At 52.8% G+C, this 14,635-nt stretch overlaps 1 protein-coding gene across 3 annotated transcripts in view; it reads right to left on the reverse strand.

Moving 5' to 3' along the window:
* Positions 1 to 13,270, reverse strand: part of CACNA1F (calcium voltage-gated channel subunit alpha1 F) — a 25,238-nt gene extending 11,968 nt beyond the window's left edge. Inside the window, exons 1-24 of one of the 3 annotated variants that reach the window (XM_026513422.2) lie at positions 13,246 to 13,270; positions 11,566 to 11,818; positions 11,079 to 11,184; positions 10,719 to 10,858; positions 10,332 to 10,474; positions 10,097 to 10,249; positions 9,300 to 9,496; positions 9,084 to 9,187; positions 8,189 to 8,346; positions 7,809 to 7,901; positions 7,605 to 7,698; positions 7,412 to 7,438; positions 7,099 to 7,259; positions 5,738 to 5,963; positions 4,237 to 4,444; positions 4,017 to 4,137; positions 3,819 to 3,900; positions 2,868 to 2,913; positions 2,631 to 2,678; positions 1,362 to 1,522; positions 834 to 963; positions 551 to 610; positions 295 to 401; positions 115 to 202 (exon numbers count right to left, since the gene is read on the reverse strand). In XM_026513422.2, coding sequence (XP_026369207.1) covers positions 115 to 202; positions 295 to 401; positions 551 to 610; positions 834 to 963; positions 1,362 to 1,522; positions 2,631 to 2,678; positions 2,868 to 2,913; positions 3,819 to 3,900; positions 4,017 to 4,137; positions 4,237 to 4,444; positions 5,738 to 5,963; positions 7,099 to 7,259; positions 7,412 to 7,438; positions 7,605 to 7,698; positions 7,809 to 7,901; positions 8,189 to 8,346; positions 9,084 to 9,187; positions 9,300 to 9,496; positions 10,097 to 10,249; positions 10,332 to 10,474; positions 10,719 to 10,858; positions 11,079 to 11,184; positions 11,566 to 11,818; positions 13,246 to 13,270 — 2,931 coding nt within the window. Of the gene's footprint in view, positions 1 to 114; positions 203 to 294; positions 402 to 550; positions 611 to 833; positions 964 to 1,361; positions 1,523 to 2,630; positions 2,679 to 2,867; positions 2,914 to 3,818; positions 3,901 to 4,016; positions 4,138 to 4,236; positions 4,445 to 5,737; positions 5,964 to 7,098; positions 7,260 to 7,411; positions 7,439 to 7,604; positions 7,699 to 7,808; positions 7,902 to 8,155; positions 8,347 to 9,083; positions 9,188 to 9,299; positions 9,497 to 10,096; positions 10,250 to 10,331; positions 10,475 to 10,718; positions 10,859 to 11,078; positions 11,185 to 11,565; positions 11,819 to 13,208 lie in introns of all 3 variants that reach the window. The other 2 variants (XM_026513421.2, XM_026513423.2) reach the window with 2 other exon arrangements.
* Between the last annotated feature and the right edge of the window lie 1,365 nt (positions 13,271 to 14,635).

Genomic DNA, 14,635 nt, shown 5'->3' on the forward strand with positions numbered 1-14,635 from the left:
TGGGTCCAGGCTGTGTGGCCATGCATCCACGCAAATGGTCAGTCTGATGGGAGATCCTGGCCCTCGGAGTGGGGCAGGGCATGGGTCCTGTGGGTTTGGGTGGGGTTGGGTTACCTTGAGTCCCTTGGCCCTGTTGATGGCTCGGAGAGGCCTCAGGACTCGGAGTACCCTCAGAATCTTCACCACTGAGATGGCGCTGGAGCTGGGGAAGGGTCAGTCCTCAGGCCCTGGCCCAGGCTTGGCATCTGCTCTGGGAGGAATGGAGTGAGCGGGGGGGGGGGCAGGGTCACTCACTGGATGCCAAAGGAGATGAGGGACACGCTGACCACCAGCAGATCCAACAGATTGAACCAGCTACGGCAGAAAGAGCCTCGGTGCAGGAAGGCCCCAAACACTGTCATCTGGGGGAGGGGGAGGGGGACATCAGGCTAGACTCCAGGGGTGGGGATAGAGAGGGGAGGAGGGTATGGAAACAGGAGAGGTGGGCTGTGGGGGCGGGTGTAGGGTGGGTTGGGGCAACTGGGGATATGACTGGGGGCCTATTTGTTACCTTTAGTAGAATCTCCACGGTGAAAATGGAGGTGAAAGCATAATCAAAGTACCCCAGAATCTGAGGGGCAAGAAATAGGGGAAGCCACTGAGTCATAACTGAGGGGAATCCTAGGGGCATGTATGTGTGTGTGTGTGTGTGTGTGTGTGCTCGCGCGCCTCTCTGTAAGTTTTGCTGTCCCTCCCTCCCCCTTTCCTTCCCTTCCTCTCTTTCTCCCTCCCTCTCCTTGTGCCCAGTAGGACAACCCTGGGAGTGTTCCCCCAGCTCCCAGCCAAAGGCTCACGTGGTTGCGGAAGGAGTGGGCTCGGATGGGGTCCTCAGCGGCCAGGGACACACTGCTGAGGATGATGAACACCAGGATAAGGTTGGTGAAGATATGATGGTGGATGAGGGTGTGGCAGGCCTTCCTCAGCCTGGGGAGTGGGGGATGGGCTGTGGTCAGAACTCAGAACCAGAGTTGATTGGGAGAGCCCCAGGGAGACAGCTCAGCCTCTTTTTTTTTTTTTTAAAGATTTTATTTATTTATTTAACAGAGAGACAGCCAGCGAGAGAGGGAACACAGCAGGGGGAGTGGGAGAGGAAGAAGCAGGCTCATAGCGGAGGAGCCCGATGTGGGACTCGATCCGAGTACGCCGGGATCACGCCCTGAGCCGAAGGCAGACGCTTTAACGACTGCGCTACCCAGGCGCCCCAGCTCAGCCTCTTTTGCATCAGGCTCGTGCACCCTGCCAGAGCCTTGGCTGCTCCCTGGCTCTCCACCTGCCCCAGCCCCTCCTGCCTCGGCTCCCGCCCCCCCACTCCCAGCACTCACGGGTTGGTTTGGCTGAGACAGAAGAAGGCACTGCCCTCAGGGATGGGTACCACTTTCTCCTTGGGTACAACTTCCTGCAGGAGTTCCACATGCCCTGCACCTCCCTCCTCCTCTTCCTCTTCCTCCTCCTCCTCCTCCTCCTCCTCCTCCTCCTCCTCCTCCTCCTCTTCTTCCTCCATGCCTGGCACCAGAAGAAAATCAAAAGACAGACAATTAATTAGAAAACGTATGTAAAGCACCTAGAATAGAGGTTGTCACACGGCAAATTCTTCCCATCTCCCTGCTCCTCAGAGAAGGGATTTTAGTCTGTTTTGTTTACTGTTGTGTCTCCAGCACTTACGACAGTGCCTGGGACACAGTAGAAGCTCAGGAAATGTCTGTTGAATGAACATTGCTATCCTTGCACTCCAATACACACTATTTTACAATAAAGGCTCTGAGAAGTACTGCAGTAAAACAAAAATCTGTTTCTCTCTCTTTTTTAAAAGATTTTATTTATTTATTTGACAGAGAGAGAGACAGCCAGCGAGAGAGGGAACACAAGCAGGGGGAGTGGGAGAGGAAGAAGCAGGCTCACAGCAGAGGAGCCTGATGTGGGGCTCGATCCCATAACACCAGGATCACGCCCTGAGCTGAAGGCAGACGCTTAACCGCTGTGCCACCCAGGCGCCCCTGTTTCTCTTCTTTAATCCCAGCATCCCAAATGTTACTGGCCACACACCAAGCCCATTACCTACCTTTATTTATTTATTTATTTAAATTCAATTAGCCCACATATAGTACATCGTTAGTTTTTGATGTAGTGTTCAATGATGCATTAGTTGCATATAACACCCAGTGCTCATCACATCAGGTGCTCTCCTTAATGCCCGTCCCCCGGTTACCCCATCCCCCACCCAGCACCTCTTCCGTAATCCTCAGTTTGTTTCCCAGAGTTAAGAGTCTCATGGTTTGTCTCCCTCTCTGATTTCTTCCCATTCAGTTTTCCCTCCTTTCCCCTATGATCCTCTGCGCTATTTCTTATGTTCCACCATATGATAATTGTCTTTCTCTGATTGACTTATTTCACTTAGAATAATGCCCTCCAATTCCATCCATGTCAATGTAAATACTAGGTATTCATCCTTTCTGATTAAGCCCATTACTTTCAGGATGATTTCAGAAAAGGCTTCTCCTCAGAGAGGAGGATCTCAGGGGTCAAGAGCTCTGGATGGGTGCTGTCTCTAAGGTCCCACACCTCCTCCACCCTGGCCCTGCCCACTTGCCTGCTCCTTCATTCTTTCTGCCCTCCTCTTCCTCATTCTCCCCACCAGGCACCTGGGGACAGAAAGATGGGGGTCACTGATGGTGTGGGAGACACTATAGGATGGACCCGGGGGGGGGGGCAAGGAAGGAACACAGTAATGGAGGGATGCACAGGCGGAGGAAGGGGGTTAAAGACACACATACATAGACAGGTATTGGTGGTAATGGGAGGTGTAGACAGTGCCCAGGCTTCTAACTCACCAACACTCCATTTTCCTGTGGAAGAGCCCCCTCAGTGCTCTTCTCCCTGTGAGAGAACAGGGGAGTGATTGCTAAGGATTGCAGCAGATAGGTGAGGCTGAGGGGGGTCAGTGCAGTCAGAACAGACCTTTCTGAGGTCCCATAGAAACTCCTGCTTCTGCCTTCATCCCCACAGTCTGTTCTTTTCATAGCAGCCAAAAGGATCCTGTTAAATCTTAAGTCTGGCACATTCTTCCTCTGCTCACACCTCTCCCATGGCTCCCATTCACTCAGAGCAAAAACCAAAGTCCTCACCATGGCCCAGAATGCCCCCAATGGGTTCTCCCTATTCCCCCATTTGAGCTCACCTCCTACCACTCTCCTCCTTGCTCACCCCACTCCAGACTCACTGGTTTCCTTGGGGTTTTCTTGAATGTGCTGAATGTGCACCTCAGGACCTCGGCACTTGCTGTTCCCTTGTCTTAAGCACTCTTCCCCCAGATATTTTCATGGCTCACTCTCTCACTTCATTTGGGTGTCTGTTCAACTGTCACCTCTGCGTAAAGGCCGTCCTTGACTACCCTAACCAAAACAGCAACTTCCATTTCTCTCTAGTCTTTTATTCCATCTTATTTTTCTTCATTATATATCAATAACATATGTTTAATTTAATTATGTTATATATTCATTTGTTTGTATTTTGCTTCCCTTCCCCAACTAGAATGTCATCTTCGTGAAGGCAAGGACTCTGTCTACCTTGACCCCTGTCCTCTCCTCAGTGTCTAGAACATGGCCTGACACAAAGTAGGTGATCAATGAATGCACGTTGAATGAATGAGGACCAACAGGTTGGATCTGGGAATATGGATTGCCAGGGTGACCGAGGCATCTCTGGTGGTGTGGGATGTATGTGTGGGGACCCAGTCAGGGGTCCCAGGGAGAGACTGCCTTTGGGGCAGAGCCAGACATCACCTGCCCTTGTCCTTGGCGGTCCCTGTATCTCCGCTGGCCAGGTTATCCACAGCAATGGCGAGAAACACATTCAGAAGGATGTCTGGGGTGAGCTCAGGCTGCAAAGTTTGGAGAAGCAGCCTGCCTGTGGACTGCCCATATCCCCTTAGCTACCCCCTGTTCTACCACCACCCAGCCCCCCCAAGGCACCAAGGATACAGTTGCCGCAGATGAAGAGGATGATAAAATAGACACACACCAACATTCCTGGGAAGAAGGGGCCACCATAGGCCATGATACCGTCATACATGACCGCATTCCAGTCCTCGCCTGTCAGGATCTGGGGGTGAGAGTTCACTGTGAAGCTCCTTGTACCCTCCCACCCTATGGTTCCCCCCTCCCCACCCGACCCACCTTTCCCATGGTCTTCAGACCCCACCTGAAAGACAGTGAGGAGGGCCTGGGGGAAGGTATCAAAGGTGCTTCGCTTGGTATGGGTCTGGTCAAAGTTGAACTTGCCCCCAAACAGCTGCATGCCAAGCAGGGAGAAGATGATGATGAAGAGGAAGAGGAGAAGCAGCAACGATGCAATGGATTTCATTGAATTGAGCAGGGATGCCACCAAATTGCTCAGAGATGCCCAGTGCCTGCAGTAGAGATGGGGGAGGCAGGGTTGACATGTCCAGTGGTGAGTCAGAGCCAGGGCAGGACTCCAGCTTGCAATGCACTGGGGGTGGGCTGGGTTAAAATGAGCTTTGGAGTTGGGTTGAGGTGAAAATAAAATGTGAGGGGAAGGTTGAGTTTGGGGTTAGGGTTGGCGTTGAAGGTGTAATGAGAGATTAAGTTAGGATGGAGGTTATATGGAAGTTGATGAAGCTAGAATGGGGTTTCAGGTTGGGACTGGGACTGAGATTGGGGTTAGGGACTGTGTCTGGGGTTGGGGTTGGGGTTAGGGGCTAAAAGAGTATTTGGAGTTTTAGATGACTGAGTTGAGGATAAGGTTGTGGTTGAGGGTTGGGATAGAAGAGGGGATAGGCCGGGGATGGGTATTAAGGAGGGCACGTATTGCATGGTGCACTGGGTGTTATATGCAACTAATGAATCATCGAACTTTACATCAGAAACCAGGGATGTACTGTATGGTGACTAACATAATAAAAAAAAACATTAAAAATATAAAATAAATAAAATAAAAAAAAAGAAGAGGGGATAGGGATGAGATTGGGTCTGGGTCTGGGGTTGCAGCTGGAGATAGGCTACTGGTTAGGAGTTAGGGACATGGGGGTTGTGGTTAGTGATGGGGATGGGCTGCAAGTTAGGGATGAGATTGGAGATGGGATTGGCCTTGGGATTGGGTGTTGGGGCTATAGATGAGCTTGCATATGATGAATGGCTAGGGGTTGGGGTTAGAGATGGTGTAATGGTTGCAGATGAGTCTGGAGGTGAGTTCAGAGATGGGGCTGGGAATAATGTTTGAGCTGAAGTTGAGGTTGAGGAAGGGGATGGAAGTGGAGTAGACGCCCTCCCAATGGACTTTAATCTCCACAAGGCGAGGGGCACGTGGGTGGCTCAGTTGGTTAAACATCCGACTCTTGATTTCTGCTCAGGTCATGATCTCAGGTTCATGAGATCGAGCCCCTCATCAAGCTCTGAGCTGGGTGTAGAGCCTGCTTAAGATTTTCTCTCTTTCCTTCTCTCTCCGCCCTTGCCCCCACTCGTGCTCTCTCTCTCTCTCTCTCTCTCAAAATAATCTCCATGAGGCGGGAACTTGTGTCTGCTTTGATTGCTGGTGTTTCTCCAGGGCCTGGAAGAGTGCCTGGCACGAAGTAGGCACTCAGTGGATATTTGCTAAATGAATGGTGAGGCAGATGGTCACTGGAGCTGGGGAGGGGGCTGTTAGGGCTGTGCTTGGGGCCCCAATCCTCCCCTGCCCCACACACCTAGTGACTTTAAAGATCCTGAGGAGGCGCACGCATCGGAGCACTGAGATGCCCAGGGGCTGCATGGCGCCCACCTCCACCAGGGTGGTCTCCAGGATGCCTCCACAGACCACGAAGCAGTCGAAGCGGTTGAAGAAGGAAGAGACATAGGCAGAGGGGCCCAGACCGTACAACTTGAGGAGCATCTCTACCGTAAACAGACAGAGCAACACCTTGTTGGCATACTCTGTGGGGAGAGGGGCAGAGGGACTGGATTGGCCAATTTCCTCGGTGACGCGTAGGGAGGTAGGGGCCATGGGGCGATCTGGGGTAGCTGGTATCGGGCCAGACACAGGCTGGAGGTAGGGCGAGGGTTAGGGATTGGGGTGCATTTGTAGGTCAGAGCGGGTGAGGTTTTGAGGGGCTTGGAACTGGGGTGAGGGGCAGAATCAGGGTGGGGGCCTCGGTCAGCCTCTGTGAGTCCAGGAAAACTCCACTTCAAAAGTAGTGTTAGGGTCTGGGGTTTAGTTGGGATTGAGGCTGGTTTGAGACTTGGGGTCAGAAGCGTGTTCAGTATGCAGGCTGGGGCTGAGGTTAAAATGACTAACAGTAAGAACTAACACTTCTAAGATGTTAGCTTTATGTGGACCAGGCCATGTTCGGAGCACTTTTCACTTTAACTCACTTAATCCTTCTAACCACTCCATGACGTGGATACGATTACTAGCCCCATTCTGTAGATGGGGAAACTGAGACACAGAGGCGTTCACCTGTCCAGACAGTGTGGAGTTAAGATTCTGGACTCTGGAGCCTCCTGCCTGGGTTTGCCACTCACCAGCCGAGTCCCGGGATTAATCATTTAATTCTTCGGTACCTTGGTGCTCGGTACTTTGCACCTTTGTACTTGCTTCACATAAGGTTTTGGTGAAGAGAAATTGAGTTAGAACATGAGAAGTGCTGGGGCGCCTGGGTGGCACAGTGGTTAAGCATCTGCCTTCGGCTCAGGGCGTGATCCCGGCGTTCTGGGATCGAGCCCCACATCAGGCTCCTCCGCTATGAGCCTGCTTCTTCCTCTCCCACTCCCCCTGCTTGTGTTCCCTCTCTCGCTGGCTGTCTCTATCTCTGTCGAATAAATAAATAAAATCTTAAAAAAAAAAAAGAACGTGAGAAGTGCTGCGAACAGAGCTTGACGGCCACGGCAAGTGCTCTGTAAGTGTAAGCTGTGGGGTGGGATGGGACAGGCTAAGGTTCCTGCATCCTTAGGGCAGGAGGGCCATGTCTGGGGGTCTGAGGAACCCTAGAGACCCTGGATTTGGGTTTCTAGGGTGGAGGGAATTGGGGGCTGGGGAAGAGGGCTGGCAGTCCGGTGGGGAGGGGCGCACCCTGGATCTGGGTGAGCCACATGGGCTGCCCGTGGTGCTCTGAGGCGATGGTCAGCGTGTTGAGGAAGACGAGCAGCAGCACGGCCCAGTAACAGGCGGTGGACTTCACAGCCCGCCGGCAGCGCGCCCGAAGGCCCCGGTTGGCTCGGCGGAGGCGGCGGCTGGGGGGAAAGGCGAGCCCACTGGCTGAAATCACCTACCTAAGCCAGGCCTGGGGGGCTCGGATGGGGTAGCCTGGTGGTCATGGGGGACTTGGAGGTGGGGCTCACGCAAAGTCATGGGGCCCAAGAGTCCTGTAATTTTCCCAACTCACCAGACCCTGGTTTTCATGATCTTGTTTCTGGAAAAGAGGAGGATGGAAGGTGGGTGTCATAAGGGACTAAGAGGCAGTCAGTGGCTGGGGTTGGAGGGGCTGGGGTCAAGGTTAGAGGGTGAAGTCAGGACTGGCATCAGGGTCTGGACTGGGTTCTGGGCCAGCCAGGGGGTGAAGGGCTGGGGGCCCTCACAGGCAGCGTGTACAACTGGCCAGAGCCCCCTCCTCCTCTTCCTCATCGCCTGGGGTCTCTGTCATTGAACCAGTGTCACTGGCTGGGAGGCTGGCTGTGGGCATAGGGTGGGAAGAGAGGTCAGTACACGAAGACCCCAGGGTTCCACCCTTGGCTTTCTCCTCTGGCCATCCCACCCCCTCCCCCATCTGAATGGACCCCCACCATGGCTGCTGGTGGAGTGGGTGGAGCGGGTGGAGTGGCTGAACCAGCGAAGACGTCCTCTTCTCCTAGTGGTCAGCTCTGCCAGCTGTGGCCCTGCGGGACAGGAAGGACAGTTGGGGAGCATGGCCTGAGGCTGGGTTAGGGCCGTGGGGGGGGGGCTCTTATTTGGAGTCTTGGTTCTGGGTACGGTCTGGGAAGGGCATTCGGGTCTGGGTCTGGTTCCAAGTACTAGGCTGGAACTGGGGGCTGGGTCTAGAGTGGTTGCCGGTTGGGGCGGGGTCTCAGGAGGGCAGCCCCCATCTGACGCATGTGTGGAGCAGGGAATGGGCCAGACTGGGGCTGCCTACGGTGGCCGGCCCGGCCCTCTTCAGCCATAGAACCAAAGTTGCCATCAGCTGAGGGGTCCTCGATGTCCAGCTCCTCTGCCTGCGTGATCCAGTCCAGGTAGCCCCGCAGGTCCTCCTCCAACTGCTGCTTCTCCCGCAGCTTCTGGAAATCCCCTCGTGCTTTGGCCTTCTCCCTCTCTTTGGAGAACTCCCTGAGGGAGGGAGATGGAGAGCTAGGTGGGGGAACCACCCTGGCTCCCTTGCCTTCACCAGTCCAGCCCCACGGGCCTCCTTGCTGTTCTTTGAATATGTCGAGCACCTTCTAGCTTCGCCCTGGCCCTTCCCTTTGCTTGGAACACCCTTTCCTCAGATATCCACACGGCCCATTCCCTCATCTCTTCCACATTTCTACTCAGATGACACCTTCTCAAGGAGATCTGCCCTGATTGTCCCTATTTCTAATGGCAAGACTTGCCCATTTCTATCTTTATCCTTCCTTTCTTTCCGGAGCACATAGTCCATATAAAACACTACATATGTGGGGCGCCTGGCTGGCTCGGGTGGTGGAGCATGTGACTCTTCATCTCAGGGTTGTGGGTTCAAGCCCCACATTGGGCTTGGGGCCTACTTGAAATAAGACAAAATTTCCACAACCCCCTACATATATGGGGGGGGGGTAGGGTGGGTGTGTGTATACACAATCTGTTGTGTATGTTGCTATTATCTGTCTCTCCCCACCAGAATGTAATATCCAGGAAGACAAGGAATTTTTGTCTTTTATTCCATTCCTAGAATGGTGCCTTGCACACAGGAGATGCGCAATGTTGACTGACCGAATGAAGGGGTATTTCAGGTGGGTTCTGAAAGGATGCCTAGGAGTTTGCTAGGAACAAAACAAATGGGACAGGGGCTGAGGGGCAGTATGGGGGGAGGTGTCTAGGCTCCTCACCCACTCAGGACACCAAGCACAAGGTTGAGGACGAAGAAGGACCCAAAGATGACGAGACTCACGAAATATAACCAGGGCAGCTCGTACCCCATGGCATCCTGCATCTGGGGAGAGAGAGGACATGCATCTCTCAGGATAGGCAGACGCTCTCGCCTGAGCTGAGGGAGGAGGAAAAGCAGGTGCAGTCTCGCACTGTGTGCCCTTCCTGCACCTCACCCAGTAGAGGACGTCTGTCCAGCCTTCCATGGTGACGCACTGAAAGACCGTCAGCATGGCGAAGAAGAAGTTGTCGAAGTTGGTGATGCCTCCGTTGGGCCCTGCCCAGCGCCCGCGGCATTCGGTCTGGTTCAGGGTGCACGCACGCCCCGATCCCGAAGACGCGCAGGGCGATGGGTCCTCCTCCGCTTCCACGTCTGTGGGAAGACTGGAGCTTTGGGTTCTGAAGCATGCGGATCCATGGTCCCTGCTACCCTGGAGTCCCGCCCACCTGAGAAGTTCAACTCAGGGTTCGAGATTTTTCTAAATCAAGGGCAACTGTAAGCTCCTAACTCTGCTAGATCAGGATTCTGAACCACCGCGAAGTTGTGAGTCCCAACTACAGGTATCTGGGGAGGAGAACTGTAGAACTTGCCGTGGAATCTTGTCAATAACAGTGGACCATAAGCCTGGGGGAGGAGTCTTGTGACTTGGGAAGGGTGTCTTGAAAAGAGGGCGGTGGCGACGCTTGGTGGGGTTCTGGATAGAGGGCCTAAGTACTTGGGGCCAGTTCTGGAGGATGGAGTCAAGGGCCAGGCAGGGTCTTGGCCTGTGGGCGGGGTCTTGTGATGGGGCGGAGCTATTAGCAAGGGGCGGCCGTACTCCGGGGCTGGGGGCGGGGTCTTGAATAAAGGGGTTGGGCTTGTTATCCTGGGGGTCGAGTCCTGCGGATTTGAGTGGGTTTTTCTGAGAACTGGGTGGGGCCTAGGAACCAGTGGACGGGGGTGTTCTGTGCCGCGACGGGTGGAATGGCTGACCAGATCCCAGGAAGTAGCATGTCTTGTGCATGCGTCCAAGGAACAGCTCGAGTCCGATGATGGCGTAGATGATGATGACGAAGAGCACGAGCAACGCGATGTGCAGCAGCGGCACCAGCGCCTTCAGGATGGAATTGAGCACTATGTGCAGGCCTGTGGGGGCAGAGGGGCGAGGTCGGCCTAACCCCCTCCGCCGTGCCTCCCCCACCTCCAACCTCTGGGGCGTGCCACTCACTTGGGACCCCAGACACCAGCCTCAGTGGCCGCAGCACCCGGAACGCCCTCAACGCCTTCACATCGAAGCCCCCCGGCTTCCCACCGGTGTGCGGGATGTCCCCCGGCCGACCAGGGCCCTGCTCCAGTAGCACGCTGAATAGCCTGTTGGGGTAACACGGGATGAGGAGGCCGAGGGCGGGCTTGGGACCTCCTTCCACCCCTCCCTTCTCAGAAAAGCACAGGTCGCCGTAACTGGAAATGCAAATAAGTTTAAAATATGTTAATAGTCCTGATTCTGGCTGCCAAATGGGGGCAGTCGGAAGCAGACATTTCCCTGAGCCCCGAATTCAGCGGGCCTGGGGTAGGAAGTTGAACTAAGGTGGGGGTGTCCCCTGCAGACGCGCACCCGACCACAACGATGACGAAGTCGAGTAGGTTCCAGCCATTGCGGATGTAGGCGCTGGGATGGAGCACCAGCCCATAGGCCACGATCTTGAGCACAGTCTCCACAGTGAAAATCACCAGGAACACATACTCCACTTGCTCCTGAGGGCGGAGCCAGGGGCGGGGCGGGAGAGTGGGGCGTTATTTGGGGGTGGGACTTGAGGGCGGCCAGGGAAAGCGAAGCGTAGTCGAGGATCCTAGGTAAGGCAGGATACGAGAGGGTCATCTGGGTCAGCGAGGAGCGGGGATAGGGGGCTTGAAGGGTTGTGGTGTGGTTCTACTGGGGCTGCATCTGGCTTGGGGCGAGAGGGGCGAGCCTCACCAGGTTGTGGTTGGCAGTGTTGGAGTCATCCTCTGGGAAGGGGATGTAAACCCCCAGGGCTACACAGTTGGCAAAGATGGTCAGCAGGATGAGGATGTCGAAGGGCCTCAGGTGGACAGTCAAGGACCCAAGCAGATAGGTCTCAGAATCCCCACATTCCGTTGGGGCCCTCCCCATCCAGTGCTGACGCTTGACCCAAGGCAACCAGCCCTGACATTCCCAGCCCCTGCCTTGACCAAGGCTTTGACTTTGAATCCCCTAGAAACCTTAGCTGTCCCCAACTCATGCTTTGATTTAGTCCTTGACTCTTGACACTCCTTCTCCTCCCAGTGACCTTCACCTTTCTCAATTCACCCTCTAATCCAGTTCTTGACTCTTGATCCCTAGTGACCTCAGCCTTCCTCCATTCCAGCCCTGACCCAATCCTTGACTCTTGGTACCCTGGTGACCCTCACACCTGAGCCCTGCCCCTGGCCTTCCAGGATGCTTCCACTCCACAATGCTGATGCAGGACCGCCGCAGGGGGTTGGCCAGGGTGAGGCAGAAGAGCGCCCGGGGTGACCGCTGAGCACTGGCCACTGCCACCGTCTTGTGCTTACTGTGCTGAGTCCTTCTCTTAGGGGTCTCCAGGCCCGCTGCCCCGTTGGTTTCTTCGCCCCCCGATGCTGGAGGCCCAGGGCACAGTCCCCATTCAGGACCAGGGCCTGCCCCATTGGCTGGGCTAGGCTCTGGGGTTGTGTCTGTGTGGAGAAACCAAGTCAGGGAGGGAGGGGGTATTGGGGCAATCATGGTTGCCTCCTTCCTGATCCTATTCCTGTGTCTGGGGGAAGGAGAGAAGACCATGTAAAATTAGGGAGATTTGGGGGGGTGTCTGAGTTAAGAATTGGGGGGTAAGAGTTGGTGTTGTAATTGATTGGGGGTAGAGAGAGTTTGAGAGAAGGGAGGGCGAGATTATATTTCCAAGTAAAGTAGCCTTTGCTGTTAGACTTGGTAGGGAGTTTAAATTAACATGGGGTAGGATTAAGTTTATGGCTGGAGGCAAATTTAGGGTTAAATTCAAGTGGTGGATTTTGGATGGTTTCCATACAGGTAGGAGTGGAGTGTGTGAGTTGGGATTAGAATTAGGATCAAGGTTGGGGTTAAAGTTAAGTTTGGATGGGTTTTGAATTTGGCATTGGGGTTTTCAGCTAAAGCCATTCCCAGTTCCTGTGGCCTTGTTTTAGCCTCTGAGGGGCAGTAGGCTGGCTTGGTTAGGGTCCCCAGCATTGGAATAAACAAGCTGTCTGAATTTAAATCCTGACTCGACCACTTGACAGCTGTGTGCAGCCTTGGGAAAATTAGGCAGCCTCCCTGTGCTCCAATTTCCTTATCTGTGTAATGGAATGCTGAGTACCTACATTATAGAGTTGTCTTGACGATTAAGTGAGTTCTTGACATAGAATTATCCAGAGTTATTCAGAATTCAGAATAATGTCTGGCACAGAGTATTATTCCCATTTTGCGGGCAAAGAAATTGATGCAAAACGGGAGGCGATTTGATGAAGTGGCTGATTTGGGATTCAAACATATGCAATCTCTGAGTCCAAGCCTTCATGACTTACTACCACCATCAAAGGTGTTCATTCTGTCTGTCTCTCTCTTTCTATTTAGTCTTTAAAAATTGATCTATGCTCGTTTTGGAGAGTCAGAGACCTACTCTCTAACAGTATTGGTATCTAGATGTTGGGGTTGAGGTTAGGTGAATTTAGAGCTCATACTAAGGGGTGTATCTACGTTGGGGTTTCGACTCTAACGGGGGTTTGCCCTCTGGTTGGTAAGGTTTGTGTTAGGATTAAGCTTGGGGCTGGCTTTGGAATTGGACCTTGGGTGGGCGCTAGGATGGATGTTGGGGCCAGGATTAGGGTTGGGATTCAGTTGGGAACTAAAGCTATGGGTGGGGCTGGGAGGTCATGGGGCAGGGTCTGAGTCAGGCTGAACGTCAGGGTTCAGGTGGCATAAGGCTATGTTTGGTGCTGACTGGGATGGAAACAAGGTGATGTGGTTCTGGTCCCCTGGTGGCTCTCCAGGGGTGGGGTCCTGTTGGGTAGTAGATGGGTCAGAGGGGCAGAGGGTAGAGCAGAGCCTAGGCTTGCTCCAAGGGTCTGCAGGGGTGGAAGGCTGCTCTCACCTTTCCCACCTTCGGAAGCCGACATCCTCCTTTCGAGGTTGAAGAGCCATCTGCACACAGCCCCCCTCTCTTCCCCCAGCTTTAGAGAGATTAAGGTCACAGGGCGGGGCCATAGCAGGGATGGATGGGAGGGTGATTAGGGGCAAAGATGGGACATTTATGGGTTAGAGAGCCTGGCAACAGAAAAGGCACTGATTTTTAAAAAAATATTTTTATAAAATATATACCAGCACCAGTCAGAAATTAAAATAAGAAAAATGATATCATTTCCCAACAGTATTTGAACTTTGAAGTACATAAAAATAGACCTAACATAATATACTTATGTATAAGATCTCCATGGAAAAAAAAGTTTCAAATACTGTCAAGTGATTAAAGGGGACCTAAGGAGAGGGAGAGCTATATTAAATTTACTAATAGAAATAGTCAATGTTGTGAAAATGTCAATTCTTCCCAAAGTGATTTAGAGATTCAATGCAGTCCCAAACGAAATCTCAAAAGATTTTTCCATGGAATTTGACAAACTGATTCTAAAATGCGTATCGATATACAAAGGATCTAGAAGAGCCAAAATCTTTTGAAAAAAAACAAGATGGGAGGACATTCCAGATCAGATACCAAGGTGTGTTAGAAAGCTACAGTAGTTAAGAACAGAACAGAGTTCAGAAACTGAGCCCCATATATATGTACACATGATTTATTTATGACAAACATGCCACTACTGAGCAGTGGAGATAGGGTGGTCTTTTTAATGAATGGTGGTTACATGAATGCTTACTGTGTAATTATTCTTTGGAGTGTACACATATGTATAACATTAAAAGAAAGCATTTATGGAATGCATGAATACTAGTGACTACATTTACATAGCGCTTTCCTGCTGTATTATGTGTCAGGTACACAGTAGCAATGCTTTACATGCATTAATTGTTTTAATCCTAGGAAGCAGGTATATTCATAGTTCTATTTTACAGATGAGGAAACTAAGACACAGGGAAGTTATGTAACCTGCCCACGGTTGCACCTTTAGCTAGTTGAGCTAACGACTTGAGCTAAAAAGCTGAGACGCAATCGTAGCCGCTTTATGCTGAAGCTCCTGCCCTTAACTTGTACACTTGTACAATATGGAAGATGAATGCCGCCTTAAATGAATGAGTCAGGAAGCCGCTCTCCGTCCGGTCCCTTTTCTACCACTGCGCGAGCGCTCACGCGCGCGCGCGCGCACACACACACACACACACACACACACACGCACACACGCACACACGCACACACACTCGCGCACGCGCTCAAAATACACTTCTTCGCCCCCTTGGAAGAACCCACCGGACTGCAAGCGGAAGAACTACAACTCCCAGCAGCCATTGCACGCTCAAGCCCGCAGACGCAC

The sequence above is a fragment of the Ursus arctos genome, chromosome X (genome assembly GCF_023065955.2).
Source record: "Ursus arctos isolate Adak ecotype North America chromosome X, UrsArc2.0, whole genome shotgun sequence".
Taxonomy (NCBI): domain Eukaryota; kingdom Metazoa; phylum Chordata; class Mammalia; order Carnivora; family Ursidae; genus Ursus; species Ursus arctos.